The sequence below is a fragment of the Colletotrichum abscissum genome, assembly GCF_030869225.1.
Source record: "Colletotrichum abscissum strain IMI 504890 chromosome Unknown Scaffold_30.1, whole genome shotgun sequence".
Classification (NCBI taxonomy): Eukaryota; Fungi; Ascomycota; class Sordariomycetes; order Glomerellales; family Glomerellaceae; genus Colletotrichum; species Colletotrichum abscissum.
In genome coordinates, this window is record NW_026850210.1 from 87211 (window position 1) to 102716 (window position 15506).

Genomic DNA, 15506 nt, shown 5'->3' on the forward strand with positions numbered 1-15506 from the left:
TATTTACTCGAACTCTTTTACCTATTAATTATATAAAAGAGAGAGAAATGCAAGTTAAATGTACTACGTAAGTAAATATACTTTTTTATTATATATTTAAATATACTAATTAGTATTATAGGTGTAGTAAAGACTGGATTGTTAAAGTTAAAAGTTTCTAAACCTCTAACTTTATAAGACATTATAAGCAATCTCATCCTAATATTACTTATAATAAAAAATCTGAAAAAAATCGAGCAAAAAGTAAGTAATATTACTATTATTATATATTTATATATACTAATTAACGTATTATAAAAACCGATATAGTACCTATAAGAGAGTCTTTTTTTAGTAATAAAAAACCTCGTACTAGTACTATTACCGATTTTAATAAGGAAGAGGCTTATTTAAAAATATTAGATTTTATAATAGAAAATAACTTACCATTTTCTACTATAGATTCTAATTCTTTTAAAGACCTTTTAAACTATTATAATAGGTATATTTTTTATTATTATATTATAATACTTTATTATTTGCTAATATTATATTATAGGTCAAATCCTATTATTAATAGAAAAAAGATTAGGAATTTACTGGATATTACGTATAATAAATTTCTTTCTTTAATTAACTTAGAGATAACTAAAAATATTAAAAACTTAGGAAAATTTTCCTTTGTTTTTGATATATGGACCTCTAAGTCACAAGATGCCTATTTAGGTATTATTATAAGCTATATTAATAGCGATTTTAAGCTTATTTATAAGCTAATTAGTAAGTTATTATATATAACTATATTTTAATATATATACTAACTAATATTTATAGTATTTAAAGACCTTACTAAATCACATACGGGTCTTTATATATATAAAGAAGTTATGGATAGTTTAGCTACTTATCCAAACTTAACTATTAATAACTTTTTTAGGTAAGTAATTATACTTAATTATATTATATTATTATACTAACTTATATAGTTTTACTAGAGATAATGCATCTAATAATAATACGTTTTTAGATTCTTTTAAAGCTAATTATAAATTAGCTTTAAATAAAGAGTTTAAAAATGATATTAAATATATTGCTTATATTATTAATATAGTAGTATAGGATATATTAACCGACTATATATCTAATATTACTAAAGAAGAAGAATTATTAAATTATACTAATAGTAATATTAGTATAATTAATAATAATCTCGCAGTTAATGAAGATATAACTACTGAGAATTTACTTAGTAATAAGTATTCTTTTATTATATATATTACTATATAATATATATTAACTATATATATAGGTCTTATTAAACGTATCCGTAGAATTACGGTTATGGTTAAATATACTAGCGAGATTAAACGATTATTATTAGAAGGTATAGAAAAGTCTAAAAGAGACGAAACTTTACTTTTTAATTTTAATAAAAGAATTATTCCTCTAGGTAAGTTAACTAATATATATATATATATATATATATATAAAGGGTTTATATTAATATATTATAGATAATAAAACTAGATAGAATTCTATTTATAAAATGATATCTATTACTTTAGAGCTTAAACTAGCTTTAGAGTATATATTTAGAAATACTAGTAATTTAGAGTATAAAAAGCTCTATTTTACTACTAGCGAGTATAAGGCTTTAAAAAATTTAGAATCTATATTTAATATTTTTTTAAAACCTAGTACTCGTTTATAGTCTTAACTATATATTAACCTTAATAAGGGTTTATTATATATATATACTATATATAGTAAACTTAATAATTTAGTTATAAAGTTTAAGACTTTAAGAGAGTAGCTACCTAAGCTAGTAAGTACTATTTTATTATATTTTAATATTTAAATTATATACTAATACTTTAATAAGCTATATATTATACGATTTTAATAAATAGTTTAACTAAAAGAATAGTTAAACTATCTAATTACTTTCTAAAAAGATTAAATCTATTTAATCTAGATATATATAAACCTTATATATTAGGTTTAATTTTAGATCCTAGATTTAAACTTATATATTTTAAAAGAAATCGTTTATTATATCACTATAAAGATATAAAAAACGATATAAAAGAGTTATTAAAAAAAGAATATGAGTTATAAGTATTTTATTATACTTATTATTATACTATTTTACTAATTATATATTTTATAGAGTTAAAGAAGAAAAGTATAAGTCTAATATTACTAAAGAAGTATTAGAATCTACTACTTTTAATAACTTAGATTCTGATAACGACTTTTATATTAGTAATACTAATATAGAAGTAAAGTATATTAGTTATTTTAATAAAGGCCCTTTAACTCAAGAGGTATGTATTTTTTTATATAATATTTAAAATACTTATTTACTAATATATATAATAGGCTAACCCACTATTATACTAGAAAAATAATAACTATAAATATTCTATTTTAGCTATTATAGCTAGAAGATATTTAGCTATACTAGCTACTTTAGCTTTAGTAGAGAGGGTTTTTTTTATTTCTAGTAATATTGTTACTAAAAATAGAAATAAACTACATCCCTCTACTATATCTAAATTAATTCTTTTAAAGTATTGGCAAGTTAGTACTTTAAAAGAATTAGAGGATATTTATATAAATAACGAGGAGGATAGTAATATTATAAAAGAGGAAGAGGAATAGTTATTATTTTTATAGTTTTTAAGTTAGTTTTAATTTATTAATATTTTTACTATTTCTTTATTTTACTATTTTCTTTATTTTACTATTTTCTTTATTTTACTATTTTATTTATATTATTACTTTTTTCTTTATTATTACTCTTTATTACCCTTATTATTACTCTTATTATTATCCTTATTACTATTACTCTTTATTACCTCTACTATTACTCTTATTATTACCCCTATTATTACTCTTACTATTACCCCTATTATTACTTATTTAACTATATAAAAGTAATATCCTAAAGATTTTACTATATAGTATAATAGTTATTTAGCTTAGTAGTTTAAGTCTTTACTTTATTACTTCTTAAGGTCTAGAGTTTAATTCCCCTTTAGTCACTAGTTTTAAGTCTTTTAATACTTAATAATCTAAATAAACTATAATTATACATAATATATAAATAAGTATTATTACTATTACTACTATTACTATTATTACTATTACTACTATTACTATTATTACTATTACTACTATTACTATTATTACTATTATTATTATTATTATTATTATTATTATTCTTATTATTACTCTTATTATTACTCTTATTATTATTCTTATTATTACTCTTATTATTACTCTTATTATTACTCTTATTATTATTTTTATTATTATTTTTATAATAGTTAATTAAAGTATTTAAAGTATTTAAGGTTTTTTTTATTTATTATATATGACTAATTTAGTCGACTAGTTAGTCGACTAGACTAAACTAGGCTAGTATTAGTTAACCCCCTGACTAAACTAGGCTAATATTAGTCAACCCCCTGACTAGACTAGGCTAGTATTAGTCAGGCCCCTGACTAGACTAGACTAGACTAAATCCCAACCCTGTCTACACACCACAGCCACAGCCGCAGGCGCAGGCACTGCGTCAGCACGATTCAAAGGCTCTTGGCGATCCAAATCATCCACCACCGTATTGTCGGCTACTCCGAAGTTGAATGGTTTTTCACTAAGCTCATGTTGGCGACAGCATACAAAGGCCCCCAATTTCACTACGAACAGCGACGGCAACCAATTCTCAATCATCACAAACACTCACTAACGAGTAGATGATGCTTTTCGATCAGTATATTTTTCACCGGCCACTCATCGACTGATCTATAAATCTTACTTAAATATAGTCATTCAGTCATTGTCATCGGGACCACGGTAGTCTACCTCCAATCACTTCATTGTCTTCGATTAAAGTAAAGCAAATTTCCAAAGAAGTCATGTCCTTCACGATAGATTTGCTCTTCAGTCGTCTGTGTGTATGAGATCTACTCTTGGCTGTCTCTAATCTCCTAGTATGATAGAGGATGAAGTTCTCCTATGCTACTGAAACTATCTCATTCATGGAAACGAGGACCCTTGGTCCGGTCCCGATGAACTAACATCTAATCACATGAAACAGCAGAGTGAATCTGACTACGGCCAGTTTTCGATGAATTCAGACTATCAAGTAAACAACTATATTGAATGCTACGTGCCAAGCCGGCGTAAGAGAGATCCCATAACTCCTGAGGGCTAGAACGATGCGAAAGTTGAAGCCTATGTTTGTCAACTCTAGACTGGTGATTATCCGAACACTTACATGAGAGCTACTGTCGCCAAGGCTGTCGGTTGCCAAATCCTCTCAACTGCTTGTGGATGCCTCTCGGGCAGCAATCAGCTCTAGCTTCGGCTGTTCAGGTAATTGATAGGTTCGGCCGATCAAAACTCTGAATGAACCTCATTCGTATTTGGTATAAGTCAATCCCTCCGCATCGCAATAGACTAAGCTGACTCGAGGTGTCTATGACTATAATGATCGAACAATGCATGAGGTATTACTCATTCGATCGACCGCATAGAACAATTGTGACTTCTGAGAAACTCGCTTTGGTTTCAGTTGTCATGAAGTACTGAACGATCTCGACCGACTGCCTTCAAGCCTGCATCAGATGTCAAGGTAATTTTATCTCCAATGCGCTAGATGTTCCAACCAGTCACACGACCATGGAATGACTGCGTAAACTGCGTCGTGCTGACGTTGCAAACTCAAGTTTACGACAAATAGGTGTGAGCCAAGGCAACTTCAGTGCTCACCGCTCTTCTCAAGATGTTGTATTGATGCTCTTTTACTTTATTCGGGGATTCAGCTGCCTCAAAAACGATGTGTGCAGCTTTCAGCCAGCCTCATCTTCTAGACTGTGGCGCGGCCCGCACTGCATCGACACCACATTTTCTTTGAGACATGCAGATAGCCTAGCCTTCGTAAAGTATGATTGAACCGATGGCCTCGAAACTGCACATATCAATGTAGTATTAACTTATGCTCATTGGTTGCAAAGGATCTAAACGCGATTCGCCCTGTCGACGCCACCTACCAATTGTTATGATGTATCATAATCCTCAATACATGAGTTACCTTATAGGATGTAGTCATTCAATAACGAGCACATCTGATTTAATGAGAAAATTCCGAAAAGAGTTCGATATGATGTTGCAAGTCCTCTTAAGGGGGGCAAAAGCTGATAGGATCCGTGATCGGTAAATAATCATAATACTGCTTCGGCCCCTCTCATGATGAGTCTGGGTAGAGGAACAATATCAGCATCCAAGTCTTCACCCCAAAACGAACTCAAAATCTAATCAATCAAACCATCTTTCCTCCACTCAGGAAGAGACCATGTCCAAGCTTCGCATCAGAAAAGACATCGACACTCTCAGTCACGATGAGCTTGACACGCTCGTCAAGGCATTTCAGCACATCGTCAGCCTAAAGCCAGACGACAAGAATTCTTATTTCACTATCGCCGGCTATCATGGCCTTCCTGCACCAATGTACTGCCAGCATCGGACGGTGCTGTTTCCTACGTGGCACCGTGCCTACCTCCTGCGACTCGAGAACGCTTTGCGCAGTGCTCCAGGATGTAGCGATCTCGCTCTTCCTTACTGGAACGAAACGTCGAGTTCGTCAGTGAAGAAAGGGTTGCCAGATATATTCACTCGGAAGGACTACATCTTCAAAGATGGAACATCTGTTCCGAATCCTTTGTTCTCCTATAAGTTACAGGAAGATGTACATGATCTGGACAATGAAGGAAATGACAAGTCAAACGGCTACACGAAACTTAGAGGGTACGATAGTGTGCGATACCCCTACTCGGGACTCGTCAGCTCTGACTTGAGCTCCAAGACCTTGGAACACAATGTCGAGGTGAACAAGCTGCCGCCCGGGCAACCGACTGCGCTCTTAAACGGGAACGTCATGCGCTGGCTGAATTTGGAAACATTTGAGAACTGGGAAGGTAAGACGATTCCTGCAGGAATCGCAGATGGCTTCAAGAAGTGCCTCAATGCCCCAAACTACACTGTCTTCTCGAACACGGCCTCGGCTCAGGACTGGAACACGACTGAGGTGAAGGGCGGTTTCGGGTCTGTCGTAGTGTCCCTTGAGGGGCCACACAACTCCATGCATTTGGCCATTGGCGGGTTTGACGTCCCCAATGGAGGAAGCTTCAACGTGTATCCGTTCGCCAACGGCGATATGGGCGAGAATGACACTGCGGCATTCGACCCGGTCTTCTTCTTCCACCACTGCTTCATAGATTACATGTTCTGGAAGTGGCAGGACATTCACAACAAGTCCAAACAGTTGGATATCATCCCCGATCTCAAGGGCGCAAAGGGTCTAACCCTCGACACCCCTTTGGAACCATTCACCAAAGAAGAGTTTGCACCTGGGGACAGCCGACCGCTGACATCCAATGTAAGACGTCGGCCAAGACCGCGAGTAAAAGTATCTAACAATTACAGGACGTCACCAACACAGCCAATCTCGGTTACGATTATCCCAGGCCGGAGTTCGATTCCATTCTCCCTGGTCCAGACCTAAGAGAAGGACCCAAGATCACGGCCACTGGCATCAACCGCGCTCGGATCCGCGGTTCTTTCGTAGTCTCCACATGGGCCAAGGGTAAGAACGGTGAGCCAGACATCCTTCTGGATACTGAGTCGGTCCTCAGTCGATGGAATGTTGAGAGTTGCGAGAATTGCCAGAACCACCTAGACGTCAAATCGCACCGGAAGCTGTATGGCTTTTCGGACGAAGAGGCGTTGGACACGGATTTCTATGCGCTGATTCATACGAGAGACAACCCTCAAGGCATCGACACTATCGAAGGCAACAAGATACAGACCGAGATTGGAACAGCACAGTGAAGCATTGTGTTGAGGTAAAGAGCTGGTATCAAGCCGTCGAGACTCGTCCTCGGCTTCACAAGGCCCTGCTAGTGGTTCTTTGAATTGGTGTGAACTAGAGCGCAACCTTTTCGTTCACGAAGGATAGGAGACTTCAACAGCGTCAGGGATTAGCGACAAAAGTTTTTAGTCATGCCTCATAGTTCTCATCATGTTCAAGCTCTTTAAATGTTGCTTCAATTTGATTCTCTCAACTGACGGGGTCCTTTCTTGATCAACCTTGATCTGAGCCACCAGATATCCGTATACTTTTGAAGATGCACGAGGCATGTTTTGCACGGTCTTTTGTGGATAGTACGATGACCCTTGGTTTCTGAGAAGCGCAAAAACCTACAACTAGGTAGATGGCCATACAAACAGCCAGGGCGGAGTTCCTAGCGTGTGGTGTTTGTTTACGAAAGGGGCAGTACACGCAACATCGTGTAGTACGGTGCACCGGCTAGGCTTAGCGACCTCTTGCGCCTTGCGTACTTTCGCAGTAGGCAACACATCTTGATAGTTGAAAAAGTTGTAGTGTCAGGTAGAACTTGAAGCTGTGATGATGTGTAAAGGCTGATAGCGAGCGATGAGCTGCCGTAAACAAGAACTCCTCCATTGTCGTCCCAGTGCGCCCAATCCTTCGTACCAAAAATGAGACCCTACAAATTTCAAACATAATTGGGTGATACTCCAAAATGCTGCCGTCCAAGCAAGCCAGTCCAACGCGTAAGTCCGTCGCTAGATGTCGAAAGTGACTCGCTTAACACCTTTAGATGTCGTCAATGGATGGCACGTCGACAACATGGACAACAACTTACTGGAAGCCCTTCTCCTCTTGGAAGCGTAGAAAGCGTAAGTCGAATCATCCTCCCCTTCCAAATCACCATCTTTGGACTTGCCTGACGTCAGGATCTGTATAAGCCGATTAGGACCGCTGCTATCCGAAGGTGTGGTGGTGGTGGTGGTGGTGGTCCTGCTGCTGCACCACTTGACCACGCCCAAGAGTGAAACACTTACAAAGTCGAACCTGGATGCGGCAAAGACCAGAGCCATGAGCACAATGACAACCAAAAGCGAACCCCCAAGCCCATTCATGCCGGAAAACATTCTCAACATTTCGACTTAGGTCCAAGCCAAAGTTTCTCCTCTGTTTGCTGTTCCTGATAAGATATCAACCCCTTGGGAGCTAGTCGTCGATCGGATCGCGGGCGTAGACGGTAAGCGCTGTTGTTGTTTCACGTTCCCTTGGTGTTCAATAACCCCACGCGCGGCAATCAGCGGATGAAGAATGTCGGGGTAGGACTACGTGTGTAAAGGGGAAAGTAGAAAGATCAAAAGAGGAAGAGTGTCCAGAGACTTTCCGGAAGGCAGCGTAAGGAATAAAAAGTTCCGAATGCAAACATGAATCGCGGGGTTCAAGCAAGGTCAGGCATGTCCCAGAAGGAATCTCATCGTCAGCATAGAAGGATAAGGCTCGCGAACTCCGGAGTTGGTTGGCAGGTAGAGTTGGGTCTGACATGCGACCTTATAATAAGAATCTCCAACGGTCGCGGCCGGCCCTACGGTCATCCCAGCAACTCCGAACGTATGGCGAGTATGATGGGACGTAGATCGTTTACGGCCGAGAAAGAGCTCTCCGAAGTAGGTCCGCCTACTTTAGCTAACGGAGGGCTGGAAAATGGTTCAATTCTGCTCTATTCGTGCACTTCTGCCTCAGCTGCCCAGCACGACACGTGGTAGTAACAGGAGAATCGGGCATCCAAGGTCCAACAGCAGTCCAGCCAGCCTGATCGTCTGTGCCAGGGCGACCTCTGATTGGTAAAGATTCGAGAAAGAGTATGCCAGAAAGTTGGAGTGGTTGACTCAATTCGCCAAAGATGGTTCTCCGTTTCGAGACGGCTGGAACGGGGGCCACGGGGGGAAGAGGGTGGGTGGCTTGTGGTAGGGCGGAACCCAGACCGTGGAGTGGAGGTCCGATTCAGTCGGCCGGAGTTCTGTGAGAGAGAGGAAACGAACATGTAACCCCCATCCTGTCTCTGCCGCAAAGGCTGACTGCGGCCCACCCCTGTCCGTGTTTGCTGTTGGTATCTTGAGTGTCTGGTTAGTCCAGGAATGCGGGGAATGGGAAAAGGCAGCTCGTCAGCAAGGAGACAAGGGATCGGAGCTTCAATGTAAGAGGGTGGCCGAGACACCGAGACTGGTGAACTGATGAAGAGGAAGCGAGAGACATGGAGAGAAGATGCAGCGAGCAAAGCAGGGAATGGTTGTGGCGCCCAATGATTGGGCGTGTGGGTGGCCTGTTGGCTGCAGCAGGGCAAAGAAATGTGTCCAATGAGTGCTCCAACAACAGAGCAAAAGTGCACCTCGAATTATATTGCCGAGTCGGGGGGATCTGGAATCATGATAACGGGACTCGGAGCTGAGTGGTTGGTTTGCATCAGTCAGAGGAGCGAATTGGAAGGATGGGAAAGGATGGTTGAGCTGAGATCGAGTTCATCTCGAAATCTGATGCTGCCCACACCCGACTTCCAGCCATCTCAACGGATGGGGTAGGAGAGTGAGAGTGCAGGACAGACAACAGTCTTGTTCATTATTAGGTATTGTAATATCATCATCATGAGGCGTCCACCGATGCCAGCCGACCGCGAATGCGACTGTGACTGCGACTGCGACAGTTTCTGCATCGGGCGCTTTCTAAGTTCAGTCTCACTGTATCCCGATGTTCCCTCCGCAATCTCGTTGCGTTTCTTCCCTTCCAAGACCAAACCCAAAGCAAAACTCCTCATTTTTCGTCATCCGAAGACACGGAGCACTGAAATCCGCGCCAAGAGATGCGGAACTCTTGCCCAAAGCGCCTGTGCACAAATACCCTTTTTGGCCGTTTGAACTTTTGTACCGGTCGACGCCTGCTGATCCCATTGAATGAGATGACAATGAGAGCGAGAGAGTGAAGGTGAGAGTGAGAATGATGAATGAGAGTGAAAGCCAGGATTCGGGGAACGAAGATCTCCAAAAGTCCGACCGCCGTTTCTCTCACTCTCACACATTTTCATCTCTCGCCCCCAGCGAACATAAAAAGACAAAAATAACGACTAGCAACCAACGCCGAAGACCGACCCCGCGACCGTAGGGCAGGATGGAATTCCGATTGCCCCCCAAAAGGGTCCAGAAAGGCCCAAATACGGGGAAGAAGCGTGAAAAAGCGAGGCGAAAACAGGACTAAGTCACCCTTTCCGAAATTCCGGAGGCGTCGACTAGCAATCGTCCGCCCGCAACGCCTGGACCTCGAGAGCCTCGTCCACAATGAGAGCCCAGGTGTCGCGGATGTAGTCGCGCATCTCCAAGAGGACCATGACCGCATACGCTGCCGTCATCAAAGCGAGACAGTAAAACGCCTGAACCAAGGAAACATCAGTCTCGACACTCTTGATGTTTTGTATAACGCCCACAATCTTGGAGAATGATGCAAAGATGAAGAATAACCAAAACCATCAATCATCCAAGCAGATGGAGGGATAGAGGAAAACGATGTCAAAAACGAAAAGAGTGTAAGATGCAACTTACCGACCAGACCCCCAAATCACCCCATCGCACCAGAGCCATCTCGCCCAGCCCGTAGAGACCCTCCACGCCGGACGCGTTCCCGGTGAATGCGTCGCCGCCCAGTCTCGTGCTGTAAACCACCCGCAGCTCCTCAACGCCGTGCAGAGCGTCCGGGACGCTCTGGAACCCATAGTAGAGGAGACCGAGCGCGAGCGGCATTGGCAGTGCATGATATGCCCAGCACAGCGTGTCGAAAATGCCCATGACGGTGAGCTTGACGAGCTCCCTCGGCGGCCTCGTGAGATCCAGGATGCCTCGCAGAAAGAAGTCGAATATCACGGCCAGCAGTGTTGTCAGGGGATGCAAAGCCTGTGGCTGCGGTTGTCGTGGTTGTTGCCGGGCCGCCGTCAGCGACCGCCTTTTGGCTTGCTTAGTCTGGCCCCGGGAGGAAAGGTGAGGAGAGGCGAGGGCGGAGAGCCTTGGTGCCGGGTTGTATAGGTAATGTTGTTGTTGGTGTTGGTAGTCGAGATAGTTGTGCGGCCCTGGGAGGCCGGCACTCATCATGGTCTTTTGTGTAAACGTTTCCGTTGACATGCTGAATAGCGGATGCCCCTCCCCTTTAACATACACTTGGTGATAAAGTGCGAAGAAGGGTTGGATGGGACGAGGGGTGCCAAGATAAAAGGATGTAAATCCAAAAGATAGGAGAACCTTGGCTCGGTTTCTTGGGAAACGGTTCCGAGAGGAAACTTAATAGTAGGCAGGTGAGGGGCCCAAGATATAAGTCGGTGAGTGATGGGTGGTGAGCGGTGGTGAGCTGCGAGCAAGCGATAGGACCCGAGCTAAGGATAGGTAGTGAGGTGTGCTCGAGCTTTATGACAAGCAGGGCAGAATGAGCAGGGAAAGGAAAAGGCAAAGCTTCCTAGGTCCTGGGATAGCGTTTGCTTGCCTTAGCGCAGGTTGCTAGCGACGCACCGTTCGCGACGACACAGTTTTTATGCAGGTTGTTCCAAGGCGGCGGGGAAGAAGAGCTCTGAGAGGTGTGATTGAGGTGTGGTTGAGGTGATGGTCGCAGCGGTCGGTGTAAGTCGTCGTTTATCTGTCGAGGAGGAGGAAGATGAATGGACAAGGTAGTGGTGTGCCCAAGGTAGCTCAAAGGTATGTATGAATATGTGTTTATGCCACCGAAATCCAAGGTCGAATCCCACGTCTTTGCTTTTGGTGAGAGAAGTCGCTTTCGGTCGCCGACCGAAACCATCAGCAAAAGATGTGCAGCAACGCAAGTAAGCAAACTCGCATGAGGTACGCGCTGAGGGCTGCTCGATAAGCTGAATGTCCGAATCCGACGACGGTTGGGGAAAAGGCAAGGGGGAGAACAAAAACAAACAATACCTTTCCTTACACAGTCAAGAAAGTTCAAGGAAAATTGAGAAAGCAGCAAGCGGCGGCACGTAGAGAAATATGTCCTCGTCTTGAAGAAGTAGATTACCCTCTCTCTCATCAATTCTTTCTTTCGCCTCTCCGGCTCAATGGACATTCCCCTTAGGTCCCTTGTATATAGTTCTGTGTCTCTCTCTGTGTGTGTGTGTGCATCCAATTCCTCCTTATCTAAAGTACCTTACCAGCCAAGACAGTCGGCTGGAATGTTGTCTCTCAACACCACGCCAGAATCGAAAGGGGGGGAGGATGGAAAAGTCCCCTGTGCATCGTCTGCGACCCTGCAGACGGACAGTAGTATGCAAGGCGAGGAGCTATGGTATCTACTATGTACCGCACATGCGTACATGCCATTATGCATGCATAGCAGGAAAATAAAACCTGGGGGAGAAAGAGAAAAAAAAAAAAAAAGACCTGACCAAAATCCCAAGACAGAAATTGTGCTGTCGCAATGAAACACAAGACATACGCCTTTTCCACCTCATGTTTCCCCATGTTCCAATTATAAATCCCCGTCGTTCGTTTCTGCGTTCAAGGAAAAGCCACGGTGGGAGCCTTTGGAGCCCCGGACTGGGGAGAGTTTCTCTCCGGCTGGGTCCCGGACCGCTCCGGTTGGCTGCTTCGCGCCTCGCCTCCCCTACGGCTCTGCCACCTTGATGCTAGCCTTGCGCATTCGACCACTCCGTCTCAACCCGCTCGTATCTTCGCCTTGGTCGGATTCTTCACCCGCGGCTCTGAGGCGCTTGTTTCCAAGCCTACTCCCCGCGCAATCTTCGAGTGTCTCCGATGTGCTCGCTGCGGGTCGCTTTCGTCCCCGGATACGCGCCTCCTCGTCGCGCCCCAGGAACCGGTGGATAAGGCGGTGGTCCAAGATGCGCTGCTCCTTATCTTGAGGCCCGGCCCTCTCAGTCTTCGGCCAAATGTAACCGTAGAGCTTAGAGTGGCGTTCGCAGCGCGGGCACGAACTCTTGGTGTAGTACGCATTTTGCTGCACAAATGCTGTCTCGCAATTCATGCAGCGAACCCATGCCGTCTGCGGCTCTGATAGCAACAGCGGCGTTAGAGTATAGTCGCCGGGCGTTCGGGTCTTTGCGGGTGGTGTGGTCTCCTTGATAAAGGTGCGCCGCTGATACTTGCGCTTCTTCAGAGGTGGCTGGTCACCACCGCTCTCCACCGTCTCAGCAACCTTTGCACAGACTTTGATACTGTCAGTGATCGGCGCAGGATTTTCTGTCGATACCGGTGCTTCGACCTTTGCAGTCAGCACGGTGACGGAGCTGCGATCGCCCAACTCGTCTTGCTCTATTGACGCAAGAGCCTCAACCTTTGACGTTTTCACCACGGCCTCACGACGAGAGCTTCCGAGCGACTCTTTCGTTGAGAGGGATTTAGCAACGTTTTGTGTCAGCTTCAAACTGCTCGTGCTGGAGCTTTTTGATGCGCCTGTTGGTGACATTGCCACTGGCTTCGTGCTCACGCTGCTGCACATAGCAGCTGCGATACTCATACGATCCTGGATCTTGTACGAAGGGACGCTCGCCGGGTATAGCCATTCTGGAGGGTTTGAACCCGAGGTTTTAGAAGGCGGTGACGGAGGATTGCACAAGGACGAGATGGGGATTGACCGGGAGACAACAACAGATCCAGCTCGACTGGTGTCTTGCATTTCCTTTTGGCCCCTTCTTTGCGACGAGTATGGCGCCGCCTTAGCCAGTGCTTGCTCCGTGGTCTCCTCATACTCCTCTTTCTTGACAAGCTCCGAATGCTTCTGACGTTGGCCTGGTTCCGGGGAGTCTTTCTCCGGCTCAGTAATGTCCGTCACCGACCCGTCTTCGTTTCCGCTACTGGTCAATGACATGCTGCGCACAGACTCGGAGGCCGAGCTCTCTGTTGACGTGACAATAGCTTCCTGACGGGCTTTGGCTGCTTGCGTAGCCGAAATTTTTCGTCTTTTGGATGGCGTGATGGGCGGTGTGACGAGTGAATCGAAAGACTGCTTCTTTTCTGGTGAAAGAGCATCTGACATTGGTGAGTCGACTGCTAGAGAATCTCGGCCAGATTTCCCGCTCCTGAGCCGTGATTTAGACACTCGCGGCCGGATGTCTGGCGTGACAGAAGGTGTTCGAGACGACGGGCCGGCGCTATCGTCCCTTCTCCTCCGCCGCAAAGAGTATCCGTCCAAAGCGGACTCCTCGATGCTTTTCTTAACCACAACTTCTCCTTCTGCCGGTGCCCAACCGTTTGCACATCTGTCTTCGCATGTTCTGCATAGACATTCGCAGTTGTCCTCCCCGAAGTAGTTCTCGGCATATGTGACGGTAATCTCTTCGCCAACATCGATGTTCCTCGTCGCAATGATCTCAATCGTGGCTGAAGACGTAGTCATGAGCTTCGCATTGGCTCTGCAGTCGTGGTTCGCAAATCGGGCAGGGCCCATGAACAGGCTGGCGCATTTGTTCCTGGCGGAAATAATGATGCTAAAGTCCTTCTTCCGGGCCGTCATTTCTCGCTCCTCCTCGGGTGAAATGTTGACCTGCGTTCCGGCCAAGTACTTGATCGTCTCGTTTCGCCGTATAAAGCGTCGGGCAGTGATGGCGGCTTCGTGCGAAACAATTGTGTAGCGGTTCGTCGAGTTCACCTCAAATGGGCAGTCGGGAAGGTAAATCTGGACATAGCGGCGCATATGACGCTTGAAGTCATCCTTGGATTTGTCCGTCTTGAGGGCGGCGAAGAACTTGCGGAAGCCATCGGTAGCTAGCAACTTGCGCTCGGCGGATTCGAGGTCTTTGCTGACAGCGAGCTCGTCGCGGATGATTTGGGTAATGTCCTCCTCCCGCACACCTCGCGAAGGATGATAGGAGTTTCTGTTCTTGGGAATCGTAGTCCAGTAGAAGACCTGCAAAGTGTCAGCTTCTTCAGCCCCCAAATGTCCGAGGCATGGCTGCCCGGCGGAACCGAAACCCATACATGATCGACTAGGGCATCAGTCAGGAAATCATCGTACGATGCCAGTTGCGCCAATGTCAGCGTCTGCTTGTTCTTCTGCTTCTTTGCCGCAGCAGCAGAGGGCGGCATCGTGAGATACGGATGAGCGTTGACGGCGTCGCAGTTGTCGTCGGCGGCGCAAGTTGGAAGGAGCGAGCCCGAGGCGAGGTCGGGGAAGGCTAAACGAGCGTCGAGGGACCAGCGTCAGCGCACAGAGCAAGGAGTGGACGAAGGACCAAATGTGAGGTCGGGCTCCCTTCGACAGCCCAAGGTCAAGCGCAGCAAATGATGTGGGGGAGTGACAGCTGGGCCACGATTGTCGCAAGTCGGCCGCTAAGGATAGGGACCAGAAACAGATGTGGGTGAGACCGGGAAGAAGGTTGTTGTGTCCAAAAAGGCGCAAAAAGATGAGAGAAGGGTCAGCTCAGGGTGGGTGTCGTCATGTCTTCCGGTCCAAAGTCCAAAGGGGGCATAAACAAGCCAACGAGGACAGGCTGGTCAGGGCAGGCGGGTGGTTGTGGAGATTAATGCGCAGGGCCGTCGTGGATCATACTCGGTACGGTAGGATCTGAAAGAAGAACAAACAAGTCGTGGACCCTCCTGTCGATGAATGCTCAAGGAATGAATGTAGGAATCAAAATAGCTTC

At 44.4% G+C, this 15506-nt stretch overlaps 6 protein-coding genes across 6 annotated transcripts; 2 read left to right on the top strand and 4 right to left on the bottom strand.

The window, feature by feature from the left end:
* Positions 1-5341: 5341 nt before the first annotated feature.
* CABS01_11132 (uncharacterized protein) lies at positions 5342-6876 on the top strand (the record flags this gene model as incomplete). The annotated part of the gene is made up of 2 exons (XM_060544487.1): positions 5342-6424; positions 6472-6876. 2 exons carry the CDS (start codon positions 5342-5344, stop codon positions 6874-6876), a joined length of 1488 nt encoding a protein of 495 aa, XP_060397735.1.
* A 756-nt stretch (positions 6877-7632) lies between these two features.
* Positions 7633-8010, bottom strand: CABS01_11133 (uncharacterized protein; the record flags this gene model as incomplete). The annotated part of the gene is made up of 3 exons (XM_060544488.1): positions 7633-7661; positions 7713-7806; positions 7912-8010. The coding sequence occupies 3 exons, from the start codon at positions 8008-8010 to the stop codon at positions 7633-7635; spliced, it is 222 nt and encodes a 73-aa protein (XP_060397736.1).
* Positions 7677-8020, top strand: CABS01_11134 (uncharacterized protein; the record flags this gene model as incomplete). Its single annotated transcript, XM_060544489.1, has 2 exons — positions 7677-7746; positions 7824-8020. 2 exons carry the CDS (start codon positions 7677-7679, stop codon positions 8018-8020), a joined length of 267 nt encoding a protein of 88 aa, XP_060397737.1.
* Positions 8021-10148: 2128 nt separating this feature from the next.
* On the bottom strand, positions 10149-11001 carry CABS01_11135 (uncharacterized protein; the record flags this gene model as incomplete). The annotated part of the gene is made up of 2 exons (XM_060544490.1): positions 10149-10289; positions 10459-11001. 2 exons carry the CDS (start codon positions 10999-11001, stop codon positions 10149-10151), a joined length of 684 nt encoding a protein of 227 aa, XP_060397738.1.
* A 358-nt stretch (positions 11002-11359) lies between these two features.
* On the bottom strand, positions 11360-11974 carry CABS01_11136 (uncharacterized protein; the record flags this gene model as incomplete). Its single annotated transcript, XM_060544491.1, has 1 exon — positions 11360-11974. The coding sequence occupies one exon, from the start codon at positions 11972-11974 to the stop codon at positions 11360-11362; it is 615 nt and encodes a 204-aa protein (XP_060397739.1).
* Positions 11975-12511: 537 nt separating this feature from the next.
* Positions 12512-14949, bottom strand: CABS01_11137 (histone-lysine N-methyltransferase SET9; the record flags this gene model as incomplete). The annotated part of the gene is made up of 2 exons (XM_060544492.1): positions 12512-14770; positions 14842-14949. The coding sequence occupies 2 exons, from the start codon at positions 14947-14949 to the stop codon at positions 12512-12514; spliced, it is 2367 nt and encodes a 788-aa protein (XP_060397740.1).
* Between the last annotated feature and the right edge of the window lie 557 nt (positions 14950-15506).